Here is an 11795-nt window from a genome sequence, read left to right as displayed (position 1 = left end):
TTCCCCCTAGTGTACTTAGTTGTTTTTTTTTAATTAAATTTATTGGGGTGACAATTGTTAATAAAATTACATAGATTTCAGGTGTATAATTCTGTATTACATCATCTATAAATCCCATTGTGTGTTCATCACCCAGAGTCAGTTCTCCTTCCATCACCATATATTTGATCCCCCTTACCTTCATCTCCCACCCCCCACCCCCACTTGGTATTTTTTTTGAAAAGATATTTCAGCCTTCCTTTATTTTTTATTTTGTTAATGCTTTTGAAAATGTTATGTTTTCAGTTAATTTCATAAGTAGGTTGATATCTATTTAGATATTAAGTGTATTCTCTGTTTTGCTGAATTTTCTTATGCCTCTTCTTAGAATCCTGATATGTTTCAGTTAATAGTCATGTTCTATCACTGGCCTCTATTGTATGATCCTCAACTTGTTCTTATTTGGGAGGATCAAATAAAAATGGTAATATGGTGATTTCTTCCCCCAACTCCATACCACCCTCCCCAGGGTGTGTGTGTGTTAACGTTTTATTACACAGTGTTTAACATCTTGATCTACTTAGTTTGTAAAATAAAATATTATTATGAGAGTTGACATTCCCTTTGTAGTCCCCCCTCATCTCCTTCCCTCTTGATGCAATAGGGAGCTACTGTCTATCCTAAAGCAGTGTTTAGCTTTGATGTTTACCTTTTCTGTGTATTTCTTGATAATAGCGTGTAGTATTGTTTTACCAATTTTTACCTTTTTAGAAATGGTATCCAACTGAACATTTTCTTTTGCACCTTGCTTTTTTGCTAAACATAGTATTTGTGAGAATAATTCATGAATAATTCATGTTAAGTATAGTTGACCCTTGAACAACACGGGTTTGAACTGTGTGGGTCCACTTATACGTGGATTTATTTTTCAGTTGACCTGTGCAGTTCAGTTGACCCTTGTAGTTCAAACCCAAGTTGTTCAAAGGTCAACTTCTCTGTTGGGGATCCTCATGTGTGAAGGTCTGACGGTAGTTATACACAGATTCTCGACTGCACAGAGGATTGGCGTGGCTAACCCCTACATTATTCAAAGGTCAGCTGTATTTTCAGTGCATTCACATTTTCACTCTTTTTCATATGTAGTATTTTACATTGTCATTGTACCGTAACTTACTTATCTGTTACCTTGATGGTAGACATTTGGTTGTTTCCAGTATTTCACTTATAGAAACTGTCTTGCTGTATGCACACTTTTTGTACATGTCTCCCTGTGTACATATGTAAGAATTAATCAGAAGCATCCCAGAGGGGGCGGCCGGTTAGCTCAGTTGGTTAGAGCATGGTGCTCTTAACAAGGTTGCCGGTTCGGACCCCACATGGGCCACTGTGAGATGCACCCTCCAAACTAGATTGAAACAACTACTTGACTTGGAGCTGATGGGTCCTGGAAAAACACACTAAATAAATAAAAGTTTTTTAAAAAAATCATTCCTGAGAAGGGCACTGGTTCTCAAATGGGGGAAATTTTGCCCACCAGGGCTTGGCAGTGTCTGGAGATAGTTTTGGTTGTCACAACTAGAGGATGCTACTATCATTTACTGGGTAGAAGTCAGGGATGCTGTTACGCACCTGACAATGCACAAGACAGCCCCCCAGAACAAAGAATGAGCTAGCCTAAAAATTTCAGAGTTTTGAGGTTGAGGAACTTTAATTTAGAGGTATACTCGTGTTCAACTCTATTATTGCTAAATTGTTCTCTAGTTTGGTTGTACCAGTTTACGTCCCTGTGATGGAAGTTAGAGGTTGCCATTGCACCATATTCTTACCAGTATCTGGTATTATCAGACACTGAAATTTTCACCACTCCGATGGATGTGAAGTAGTATCTCGTTATGGTTTTAAATTCCACTTCTCTCATTACTGTAAGATTGAGCATCTCTTTTCATAAGATGCCCTTTTCATTCAGGTTCCCTCTTCTGATAATGGCTTGTTCATATCTCTTACCACTTTTAAATTGGGTTATCATTTTTTTATTGATTTGTAGGAAGATATTTATAGTTCTGGATATTCATCCACTTATTACTTTGTAGCAAACATTTTCTCTTGCCTGTGGTCTCTATTTTTTTAATAGTATTTTTTAATGAACAGACATTACTCATTTTAAAGTGTTTGAATTTTAAGTTCTTCTCTTTATGTTTTATGCTTTTTGCATCTTGTTCAAGGAATCCTTCTCTTAACCTGAGATCATAATAATTTTCTCCTATGTTTTCTTGGTGAGCTTTGTCATGCTGGCTAAGATTGACTTAAAGTTGGAATGTTTCCTTTAGGTGCTCCAGCTGCTGCTCCTGCCCCTTCCTCAGTCCCACAGATATCCCAGCCCTCCTTCTTATTGGATGGGCTTTCATCAGGGCCTCTCTTCAATGACATCGCCACAGGTACAATTACTGATGTTATCAATAGAGTAATGAGAGGTAGTTATTGAAGAAAGTAAGTAATGATTTTGTAAGCATTAGGCTGCCTAATAAGCATTAGGCTGACAATCAGGCTCATCTTCCTATACTTTCCCAGGCATCCCCTCCATCACTGCATACAGTAAGAATGGCCTGAAGATAGAATTCACCTTTGAACGGTCAAACACCAACCCCAGTGTCACCGTGATAACGATACAGGCTTCCAACAGCACAGAGCTGGACATGACGGACTTTGTTTTCCAGGCTGCAGTACCAAAGGTACTATAATGTCTTTGCCTTTTTCCTTTGAATAAAGATTGACTGATGTTTTTTTGAAAACGCATTTGGTAAGGGATATATTTTAATGTTTAGAGATTAAACTAAATGTGCAGATTTAGCCCAAACTAACAATAATGTAATGTTCGTGGTTCACTGAAGCATGCCATTTTTAGTAAATACTCTTTACTTGGTCATAAATAGTCTTACAGATAGCATTGAAGGATAAAGAAAGGACATTCTAATAGTAGTGAGAGTAGGGGTCTGTTAATGCTGGGGCATTGGAGGATAGGTTGGGGTAATAGAGTGGTAAAGACCTAAAAAACATAAATTCAAACGTGAATTTCAAGTTGATTAAGATGGGGGATTTTATCTATTTGGTATTTTCTTATAGAAAAGTAAAAGTTCTCACCTCTTGATCTATAAGTGAGAGAAACATACCTCCTTCATTCATATCTAGTTCACTGTTGATATACTGAATGCTTGCTTTTGTAAATTGAAGTTTTGTTTATATCAAATCTTAAGTTTAAGGAGTGTTTATATTAATCTTTCAATCATGAAAAGTTTTGAATAAAGAAAAGTTTAGAATAAGGAGTGGGCAGACTTTTTCTGTAAAAGACAAGATAGTATTTTAGGCTATGTGGTCTCTGTTGCCTCTCCTCAGTTCTGTTACAGTGCCAAATGGCCACAGAGAGTATATAAATGAAGGAGTGTGGCTCTGTTCCATACAAAAACAGGTGTCAGTTCATTCTTGGCCATGGGCCATAGTTTGCTAACCCCTGGTTTAGACTGAGCTGATCTGATATTTGCAGTGACGTGAAGAATGGTGTTCAGATCATACATTTTTGGAAATTTAAGACAACTTTTATTTGTGGTTTCTGCTGATTTTACGATCTTCTTTACTTGAACTTTTTAAGAGCCACAATAATGTAGATGTTTTTGAAGCAGAGTGAGGTGGTTTCAATACTAATTGTATGACATTAAGCAAGTTACTTAACCTCTATGCCTTAGCAAAGAGGGCTGGTGTTAAGGATATCCACTTCCTGAGGAATAAATGAGATTTATGTCCCAGGTACTGTTTTAAGCACTTTCTATGTGTTCAGTGCTCAGTAAACCTTAGTTGTTGCAACTTAGGGTTTTATATTTGTTACTTCACGCTTCTGTTCTAGCAGCACATCATCTCTGCTCTTAAAACATTGCTTTATTTTTGGTACTGTTTACAATGCTCATTTGCATAACATGATGTATCTTGAACTTCAAAATGTCATATTTCATAGATTCCATGATTAATTACTAGTTTTACTTTTTATTATCTCTGAAATTGAGGTACATTTTAAAATTGATACCTTGTAATAGTTTAATTGGCGACCTGTTTTCTTTCCCAGTGGTACATAAAATAGTGGTGTGAAGTACAATTGATGGCATCTTACATTTAACGAAAAAAATAAAAATAAATGAATACTATTTTAGCTTACATAGTTTATCTTAACAGTAAAATTATGAATAAAACCCAAAACAATATGTGCATCGAGATTAAATCTCTACTGTTGTAATTTTTGGCTTTAGAGAAGACTAGGTAGACTTCCCTGTCTCTTTCCCCACCCCTTCTCTCTCTCCAGCTTCTCTTTCTCTCTCCTTTTCTTTCCCTCTCTCTATTTCCTCCTTAATATTTTAGAAGACTAAACTTTCAGGAAAGACTTTTAAAATCCTAATATATAGAATAGCTACATACATACTAGATTACACGTGTTAGCAATATGGGTTACCTGTCATGCTTATAGCATCTTTGTTCCCTGTAAACAAACAAACAAAACCCACCAGCACTCAACAGACTATGGCGTTTGGTTTTTCCAGGTCTTTTGCTGTATAGGCTCGTTTTGCATATAATTTTTCTGTTAGGGCCTTGTATCCCACTGGAGAGATCCATTGACAAGCTGGCTCTTTCCAGCCTTTCCTTTACCTCTGTCATGTAGGAGTAGGCCTTGACACATTCCAGGTTATGCAGGCTTTAGAAAACAAAAGTTCAAGTCTCCAGATCCCAGCCTGTGGTTAGTGACTGGTATGCTGGTTTGTTACTTTTAGAACTTTTCATTTCGTTTAAGCTGCTTTTAGCCACAGGCACCTGTTTTTTGCCTGCATAGTTGATCAGTTACTATTAAGTGAGAACAAGAATTGGTCACCTTTTGCAAAGTGGTAGGATAAAGTTCTTTCTGCCAGAAAGGGCAGAGTTTTCATGACCACAGCCCTAACAGTGGGGGTTTTATAAATACCGTGAGGTGACAGTCCACCCACATACCATATGAATTGCTCATATCTGGAAAACAAATAGAAAGTAGTAGTAGGTAAAATGTTACTTGAACCATCATCTAGGCATCTGCTGTTTTTATTTGTTGCCCTCTCTGACATAGTATGAAGTGTATTGCTTTTTCTAAAGAGTGCCTTTTGTTCCCCCCAGACATTCCAGCTGCAGCTTCTGTCTCCTAGCAGCAGCATTGTCCCAGCATTTAATACGGGGACCATCACACAAGTCATTAAAGTTCTGAACCCACAGAAGGTGAGTGGCACATTTGAAGACAGTATCTGAAGAAGGTAGAAGCATATTTCCTGAAATAAAATTCTGATTCGTTTCTCTGGATTTTTTTGACTCAGAGTCATATGAATTCTGTAAAAATGTCTAACCTTGTTTTTTTGTAGATAATAAACGGAGCCCAGACATATTAAATGATTTAAAGGCATCTGACTAAAATGCAGCTTTAAAAAAAAATTCTCTATTTAGAGGCTTAAAGGTCCAGTTTTTTACCGGGGTAGGGGGAAAGCGTAGACATTTTAATCTTTACACAAATTGTAGTCTGGGGGAAGAACATTTGTTGAACCAAATATCCACATTTACTACTTTAATTATTAAGTAGGTAGGCATAGCAAGTGTGGAGACATTTTAAATGAAGCAGCCAAATGAAAAATACCTTTAGAAACTGAAATTAAACAATATTTTAATTAAATCTTTTCAAAGAAGTAAATGGATTCCACTTAATACTAATCAATTCACTAGTTTTCAGTTTTTGAAAATGATTCAGAGAATTTCTTCACTGTGAAAGATATGTAATAGTGCCTCATAAATACCAGTATGATTTCTTCCTCTTGTAACACTTGTATTTATTCTGCTATTCATTGTATTTTACGTATCTACCTATATAGCACAAACACAATTTCCTTTGATACATTGAGAGAATAAACATTTTTGTAATGCATTAATATTTGAAATCTGCCACATAAAGTGAAAAGTACTTTGAGTTCTTTTGAAACTGCTGTTACCTGTAAGTTAACTCTTTTATTTTCTTTTGTCTTGGGAATCAAATAAGTTTATGTTCACATTTGCTATAGGTTTTACAGACAAAGCAACAGTATATCTGAATGTATAGCATAAGATGAGTATTATATGTTTACTTCATTTTTCTAGAAACTTAGATAAAAAGGTTGAACCTTTTTTAAAAACACTCAGCAAAGGTTACCATGAAAATGCTCCCGAGTGGTTCTTTCCTATTAATGCAGTTCTAGGATTGAAGCCAGGGACATGTTCTGGAGATGAATTTCCTCTACTTGACTGCATGATATTGGCTCCTCGACTAATAAAGAGCTAGAGTACTAGGTGTTTTTTGTTGTTGTTTGCCTGTGTGCCATTTTTAAGAGACAGTTTTGCTTTAAATTAACTTGTTTTCTCTAAGATTAAGTCTGTGTGTGGACTGGACAGATTCTAGAGATTTCATTTCAGTGCATAATTGTGACTCTCTTCTTTTCACAGCAACAGCTGCGAATGCGGATCAAGCTCACATATAATCACAAGGGCTCAGCAATGCAAGATCTAGCAGAGGTGAACAACTTTCCCCCTCAGTCCTGGCAATGAGGGTCCCGCACCGTTCTCATTCTTACCCCACTCAATCAAAGGAACTCTGGGAAGGAGGTTGTGATCGCTGGCAAGTCCCCCCCAACTGTACCATGGGCATGAGGAGCTGAAGAGAAGAACTGTTGAGGAGGATTTTCCTAAAGTTACTGCTGACCTTGAAGCATTGTTAAAGACTAATCTCCTCTCCTCCACTGTTGAGGCCGGCTGCTTCTGGAGGCTACTTTGCACTCTTCCTCCTCTACTCCTTTTTCCGCACTTCTCCACCCCTCCCACATTTACAGCCAGAATCAACATTCCCTGGGCCCCTGAGGAAATAAGCAGCTGGTCTGGAGGAGCGGACTGGAATCCATGGCAAGAAAACACTCACTCTGTCTCTGCAGCAAACAGTTGCCCCTTCTTTCTACTGTGTTTCTCTGTGGACTGGGCAAGGTGGGGTATTTATTCCTCACTAGCTGGGTCATCATCTTCAGGCACTTTTTACATCTGGCATTCATAATGGAAATGTAAGAATGGACATTAGGGAGCCCTGCCTTTTTCTACTGGTTCCCCCAATGTTTGAAAGAGGCATTAGGCTCCTGGTAGCCTTTTCTGTGCATTGCTGTATACACACAGACACACACATGTATGTATGTTTGTTACCAAGAACTGGTCAGATCTTGAGAGGCTATTTGTAAACACTGGACAGATGCAGTTTAAAAGAGCTTTTGTTGAGATTTGGCATGAAGGATATGGTGCTCTATTTGTAATAGAAACTTCCAAGGCTCTTCCAGCTCCCATTTCTTTCCATTCTTTACCTGTAGTCATGAATAAATATTCTCCATGATTTTCAAAATTGATTCCCCTTAAAGTGCAAGGTGGACTTCTAAAAGATATACATACACATATATATATGTGTATGTATACACACATACACACACAGTTATTAATGCCCCTATTCCCACCACAAATTTTAAAGATTCTCCTAAGCCCGTAACTTGCCTGTTGAACTATGGTAAATGGGTGGAAAGAGGAGTTCACCACTTTTAAAGATTAGACTCTAACAAAAGCACCTTTGCCCGTAGGAAGAGAGTATCAGACTCATCCTAGAGCATACTGGAGTCATTTTCCATTACTCCAAACCTCCCTTTTTATTTCCTGAGCCTGGCTTGGACCTTGGCATTCCGTTTGAATTCCTTCTTCTAACTGGAACATTTGTGTTGTATCTGTAACACTGGCACTGAAATAAAGACCACACAGTTAAAGAAATCTTTCCTATATTGTACTTTATGGTGTTGGAATGAAGCCTTGTAGCTTCCTTGCCCCCTGTGTCAGAGGAAGTCTTATGGACATCATAGAGTAGGGAATATCCTTTCCTGAGTCTGAGAAATTGGTGTCTTGAGAGAGGCCAATCTCATGAATATCGGCATCAAAGACTCTTGAGATCTGGAGCTTTTTAAAAACTAATGAGAGAGTGCCAAGTGGTTTTTTTAGAAAGGACCCTTGTGTTCCAAACTTGAACATTGAGTTGCTGGAATGAGGTAGGGTGACTGTCCTGTGGTATATGTTGAATGTACTGTGTACATTCAGGTGCACAGGTGCATGTCTGATATACTAAAGAAGAAAGGAAAGTTCAGCCCCACTTTACTCTTAAAATATTTGCAATCATTATTGTATTGAGTACAGTATAATGACTACTTTGGCTTTGGTCTTAAACCTGGGTACAAATATCCATTTTCCCCCCTCCATTTCACCAAGCCTTTACTTAAAATTTTCAGTGTCTTGTCAAATCTAGCTCTGCATCAGATGCTAGACTATTCCTAACGGTTGACAAACTGGAGTTGAACTCAAGGCTCCAAAGGGAAACTTTCTGGTCTTAACCAATATATAAGATCAGGATTTGCTAAAACTTACTCTACTAGGTAAATGGTTGACTGAATCAAGGACAGGATATTATCTTGTGTGTAGTTTTCAGTACAGCAAGTGTGTACTAGTATGTATTTTAGACAACTGCTCTGCCTGTGCAATGAAAAATAGCCTTTAAAGGTTGCTTTGCAGACTGATTTCATTGGATGGATACTTAATGCTGTGAAACATAATAGGATTAACACAATATTGGTGGATTTCTTGAATAGAATTTGTCTAACATTCCTCTTTGTGGTAGAGGCTTTATTTTCTCTCTTAGACATTTATAGTTAACCAGCTCAAATTTCTTTAGTTGAACTGAGTTGAATCTCAGAAATCTGCTGGAGACCATGCTATACGACAGTGCAAGCTAATGGAGCTGAAAAGGGTCTGCTCTAGTAACAAAGCATCTCCTTAGGTAATGATAGTTTTAAGGTAGAGTTATATGATCATCCATAGCTTTGTCTAGAAGGGATGAAAATCATGGCCTTAACACAAAGGGTGCTGTGTAGACTATGAAGTGATTTCAGAGAGTACCTGAGCATGGTACTGAAGGACTAGCGGCCAAATACTTGCCTAGGATACTGATGGTTGTGAAGACTGTTTCAAATGATTGGATCTTTGAAAGCTTCAGTGTGCCTTAGTTTCTAGGATCAGAATTAGTTCTCCTCTCACTTGGCCTTGCTGCTAAAAGAAGTCTCTTAATTTCGATGAGTACTTGCACATTTCAGTAATTTCTTTCCCTAGTATAACCATTCAAGGGGGAGCAAATTTGGATAGACTTACAACTTTAGAGCCATTGTAAGGAAAGAGCGATTTCCATGGTTGTTTTAATAACTCCAGGGTGATAAGCAGTGAGCCTATACACACTTACTTGGACGATTTCACGTGCACTTTTACCTCATTTATTCCCTCTTCCAGAGTAGTTTGTATCCTCTCCCCTCCCTTTCCCCCCAGTAATCCTAAGGGAGAATTAATCTTAAGTAATCTCAAAAAATCGTAGGAAGGGTGCTCTACCCGAGAAGCTTCTCCCACAATGCTCCGGTGCTGTTACCTTGAGGCGATTTGGACAGTCATGGAATGTTTTATCTGTGTATAGTGATTGTCTGTTTATTTTAAAGTTATTCTCGTTTAAAGAAACATTCCTCAATGTAACGATTGGGAGAGGATTCTTTCCTCTTGCTAAGTTAAAGATGTGGTTCGTACCCCTTGTTTGTCCCATTAATATAAGAAAATAGACTTTTAAAACTGTCCAGCACTAATGGTTTGAGTATATCTATATAATATGCTTTCAATTTTTATGTTCTTTTAGAAGAGGTTGGAAGTTAGGGGATACTGTTTTTGAGTTTCAACTTCTTTATCTTTTGCATTGGAAAATATTTGGGCCGTGAGAACTAGGGGAAAGAGTTTGAATGTGTATATTTTTTTTTTAGTGAATGTATTTTATCCACATTGTCCTAAACTGAGAAAGCTAGAGAGCAAGAAGTGGATATTCACAAACTTTATGGTTGGTGGAGAGGTGTTACATGTCTGTGTACTCATGAGTTTGGGAGTGGGGAGGATCACTGAAGAGAGAATTGCTCAGAAAGTGCTGACGTTCAAAACACTTTGACCAGCTTTGGCTCAGAAGGGTGGGGCTGTTTGTAGAACTGGAAGTGAATAACTCTTTTTCAAGCAATAGCAGTGAGTGGGTCCCATCTACTCCAGGGGTTCCAGACCTGGAACACTTAAACAGAAGAAAATTCTGAAGCAGCTTGCACAGTTGCTTCACGAACTTCCACGAGGTTGATTGATTCTGGCTTCAAGATGGAGCATTGGAGTTATTTTTGTTTTTGTTTTTGGAACCTGCTGTTGCGCTTTGTGTGTTTTGTTTTTGTTTTCTATTTGGGGGCCACATGGGAAAGAGCTTCTGAACTCTTTCCTCTGTGAACTCCCACTGTGTCCCTGTAAAGTCCTTTTTCTTTCAAAATGTTGTAAGTTACATTTTCATTACGCCCCATCACATCTTATTTACTGTAAAAATATTAAAAGGCTGTTTCCAAGTGGGACGGCTAATGAAGTTCTAATTATTGCAGACATATTTTTGAGATGTAAAAAAAAATTTAAAATTAAATGATAAGTCTTAGAGGCGAGTGAGGAGTAAAATGGATGTAAACATTTACATGGGATGCATTAGAATTCTGCTGTGTGTATTGTCTTTTGGTTGAAACAAATTATGAACAGTGACTAATAATAAAAAGTCAATACTCAATGATTTAAAATTTGCTTCCTCGCTTCTTGCAAGTGAATTAGAGAAGCCTTGAATGAATTCTTATTCCAGAGCTTTGAGCTAAACTTACTGACCTGTTAGTGTTCTTTTTACACACATCTCACCAAGAGAGGAATTTGAACAACTTAAAAAAAAACTTGTAGACAGTGAAAAGTATAATTGGAAATTTTAACTATATGATTATTTTCATGCTTATCTTCTCCACAAAGGTGAATTCTCACACAAGGCAAAGAAATCGTATCAGTGATTTATTTGAAATGTGTATTAGAGGTGGTCATAAGGTTTCAGTTACAAGCTTCTATTTGTGAATTGTTGGCGTATATGTGTGACTGGGAGAGGAAGGCGTGACCACTAGCCAAAATGAATTATGTTTCCTGATCTATTTTCTATGAACTCTTCCATAGAAGTGAGGGTGGTCTGAAGTTGGAAGCTTTAGGTTTTCTATTGCTCAGCTAATCCCTGGCAGTTCCTTGATTGAGAAGGGGGACAGTGTGACAGTCCTCTAATTGAGAAGGAGAAGGATGTAGGCCTTGGCAATTATCTAGTTTATGCAGAAGGGCCCTTTGGCACTGTTTGATAAGTGACATTTCTATCTTATATATATGTGGCTTAGAAAAAATTCACTTTGTTTCTAATACTAAATTTAGTTCATACCTTCATCTACATGTAATTAGATGAATATATAAAAGCTATAATAGAAAAGTTTAGCAAATAGACTCCAGACGTTTACTTAATACAATGATTTGTGTTCAGATTTGACCTTCAATCTAGAAGGACCAAATTAATTTTTATCACCTTTAAGGGTTTTCCATGCTGTTTCCTCCCCTCGTTCAATTGTCCCCATATTCAAAAAATATTAAAATGTTCAAGGAAAAAAATTCCTTCAAACCTTGAAACCAGGTAAATACTGCCTGTTTATTTGGAACTGAAATAAGTAATATTTAAATCTGCTCAACCTGTTAGAATAGCAAGGGACTTAGGGCTAAAGATGACTCTGATCACCGAAGGAGTGGGAATCACCTATAAAGAAGCCAGTGTA

At 37.5% G+C, this 11795-nt stretch overlaps 1 protein-coding gene across 2 annotated transcripts in view; it reads left to right on the top strand.

Annotated features, from left to right (window-relative positions):
- AP1G1 (adaptor related protein complex 1 subunit gamma 1) overlaps nucleotides 1-10748 on the top strand; it is a 74739-nt gene extending 63991 nt beyond the window's left edge. For both annotated transcript variants that reach the window (XM_019757351.3, XM_074314626.2), the window contains 4 exons: nucleotides 2307-2414; nucleotides 2548-2708; nucleotides 5161-5259; nucleotides 6505-10748. In XM_019757351.3, coding sequence (XP_019612910.1) covers nucleotides 2307-2414; nucleotides 2548-2708; nucleotides 5161-5259; nucleotides 6505-6606 — 470 coding nt within the window. In that variant the 3' untranslated portion in view covers nucleotides 6607-10748. The remainder of the gene's footprint in view (nucleotides 1-2306; nucleotides 2415-2547; nucleotides 2709-5160; nucleotides 5260-6504) is intronic.
- The last annotated feature ends 1047 nt before the right edge of the window (nucleotides 10749-11795 follow it).

Source organism: Rhinolophus sinicus, chromosome 8 (assembly GCF_057876585.1).
Source record: "Rhinolophus sinicus isolate RSI-liver-muscle chromosome 8, RSI-T2T, whole genome shotgun sequence".
Taxonomy (NCBI): Eukaryota; Metazoa; Chordata; class Mammalia; order Chiroptera; family Rhinolophidae; genus Rhinolophus; species Rhinolophus sinicus.
Note: the sequence above shows the minus strand (reverse complement) of the source record. Positions and strands in the feature narration are given on the sequence as shown.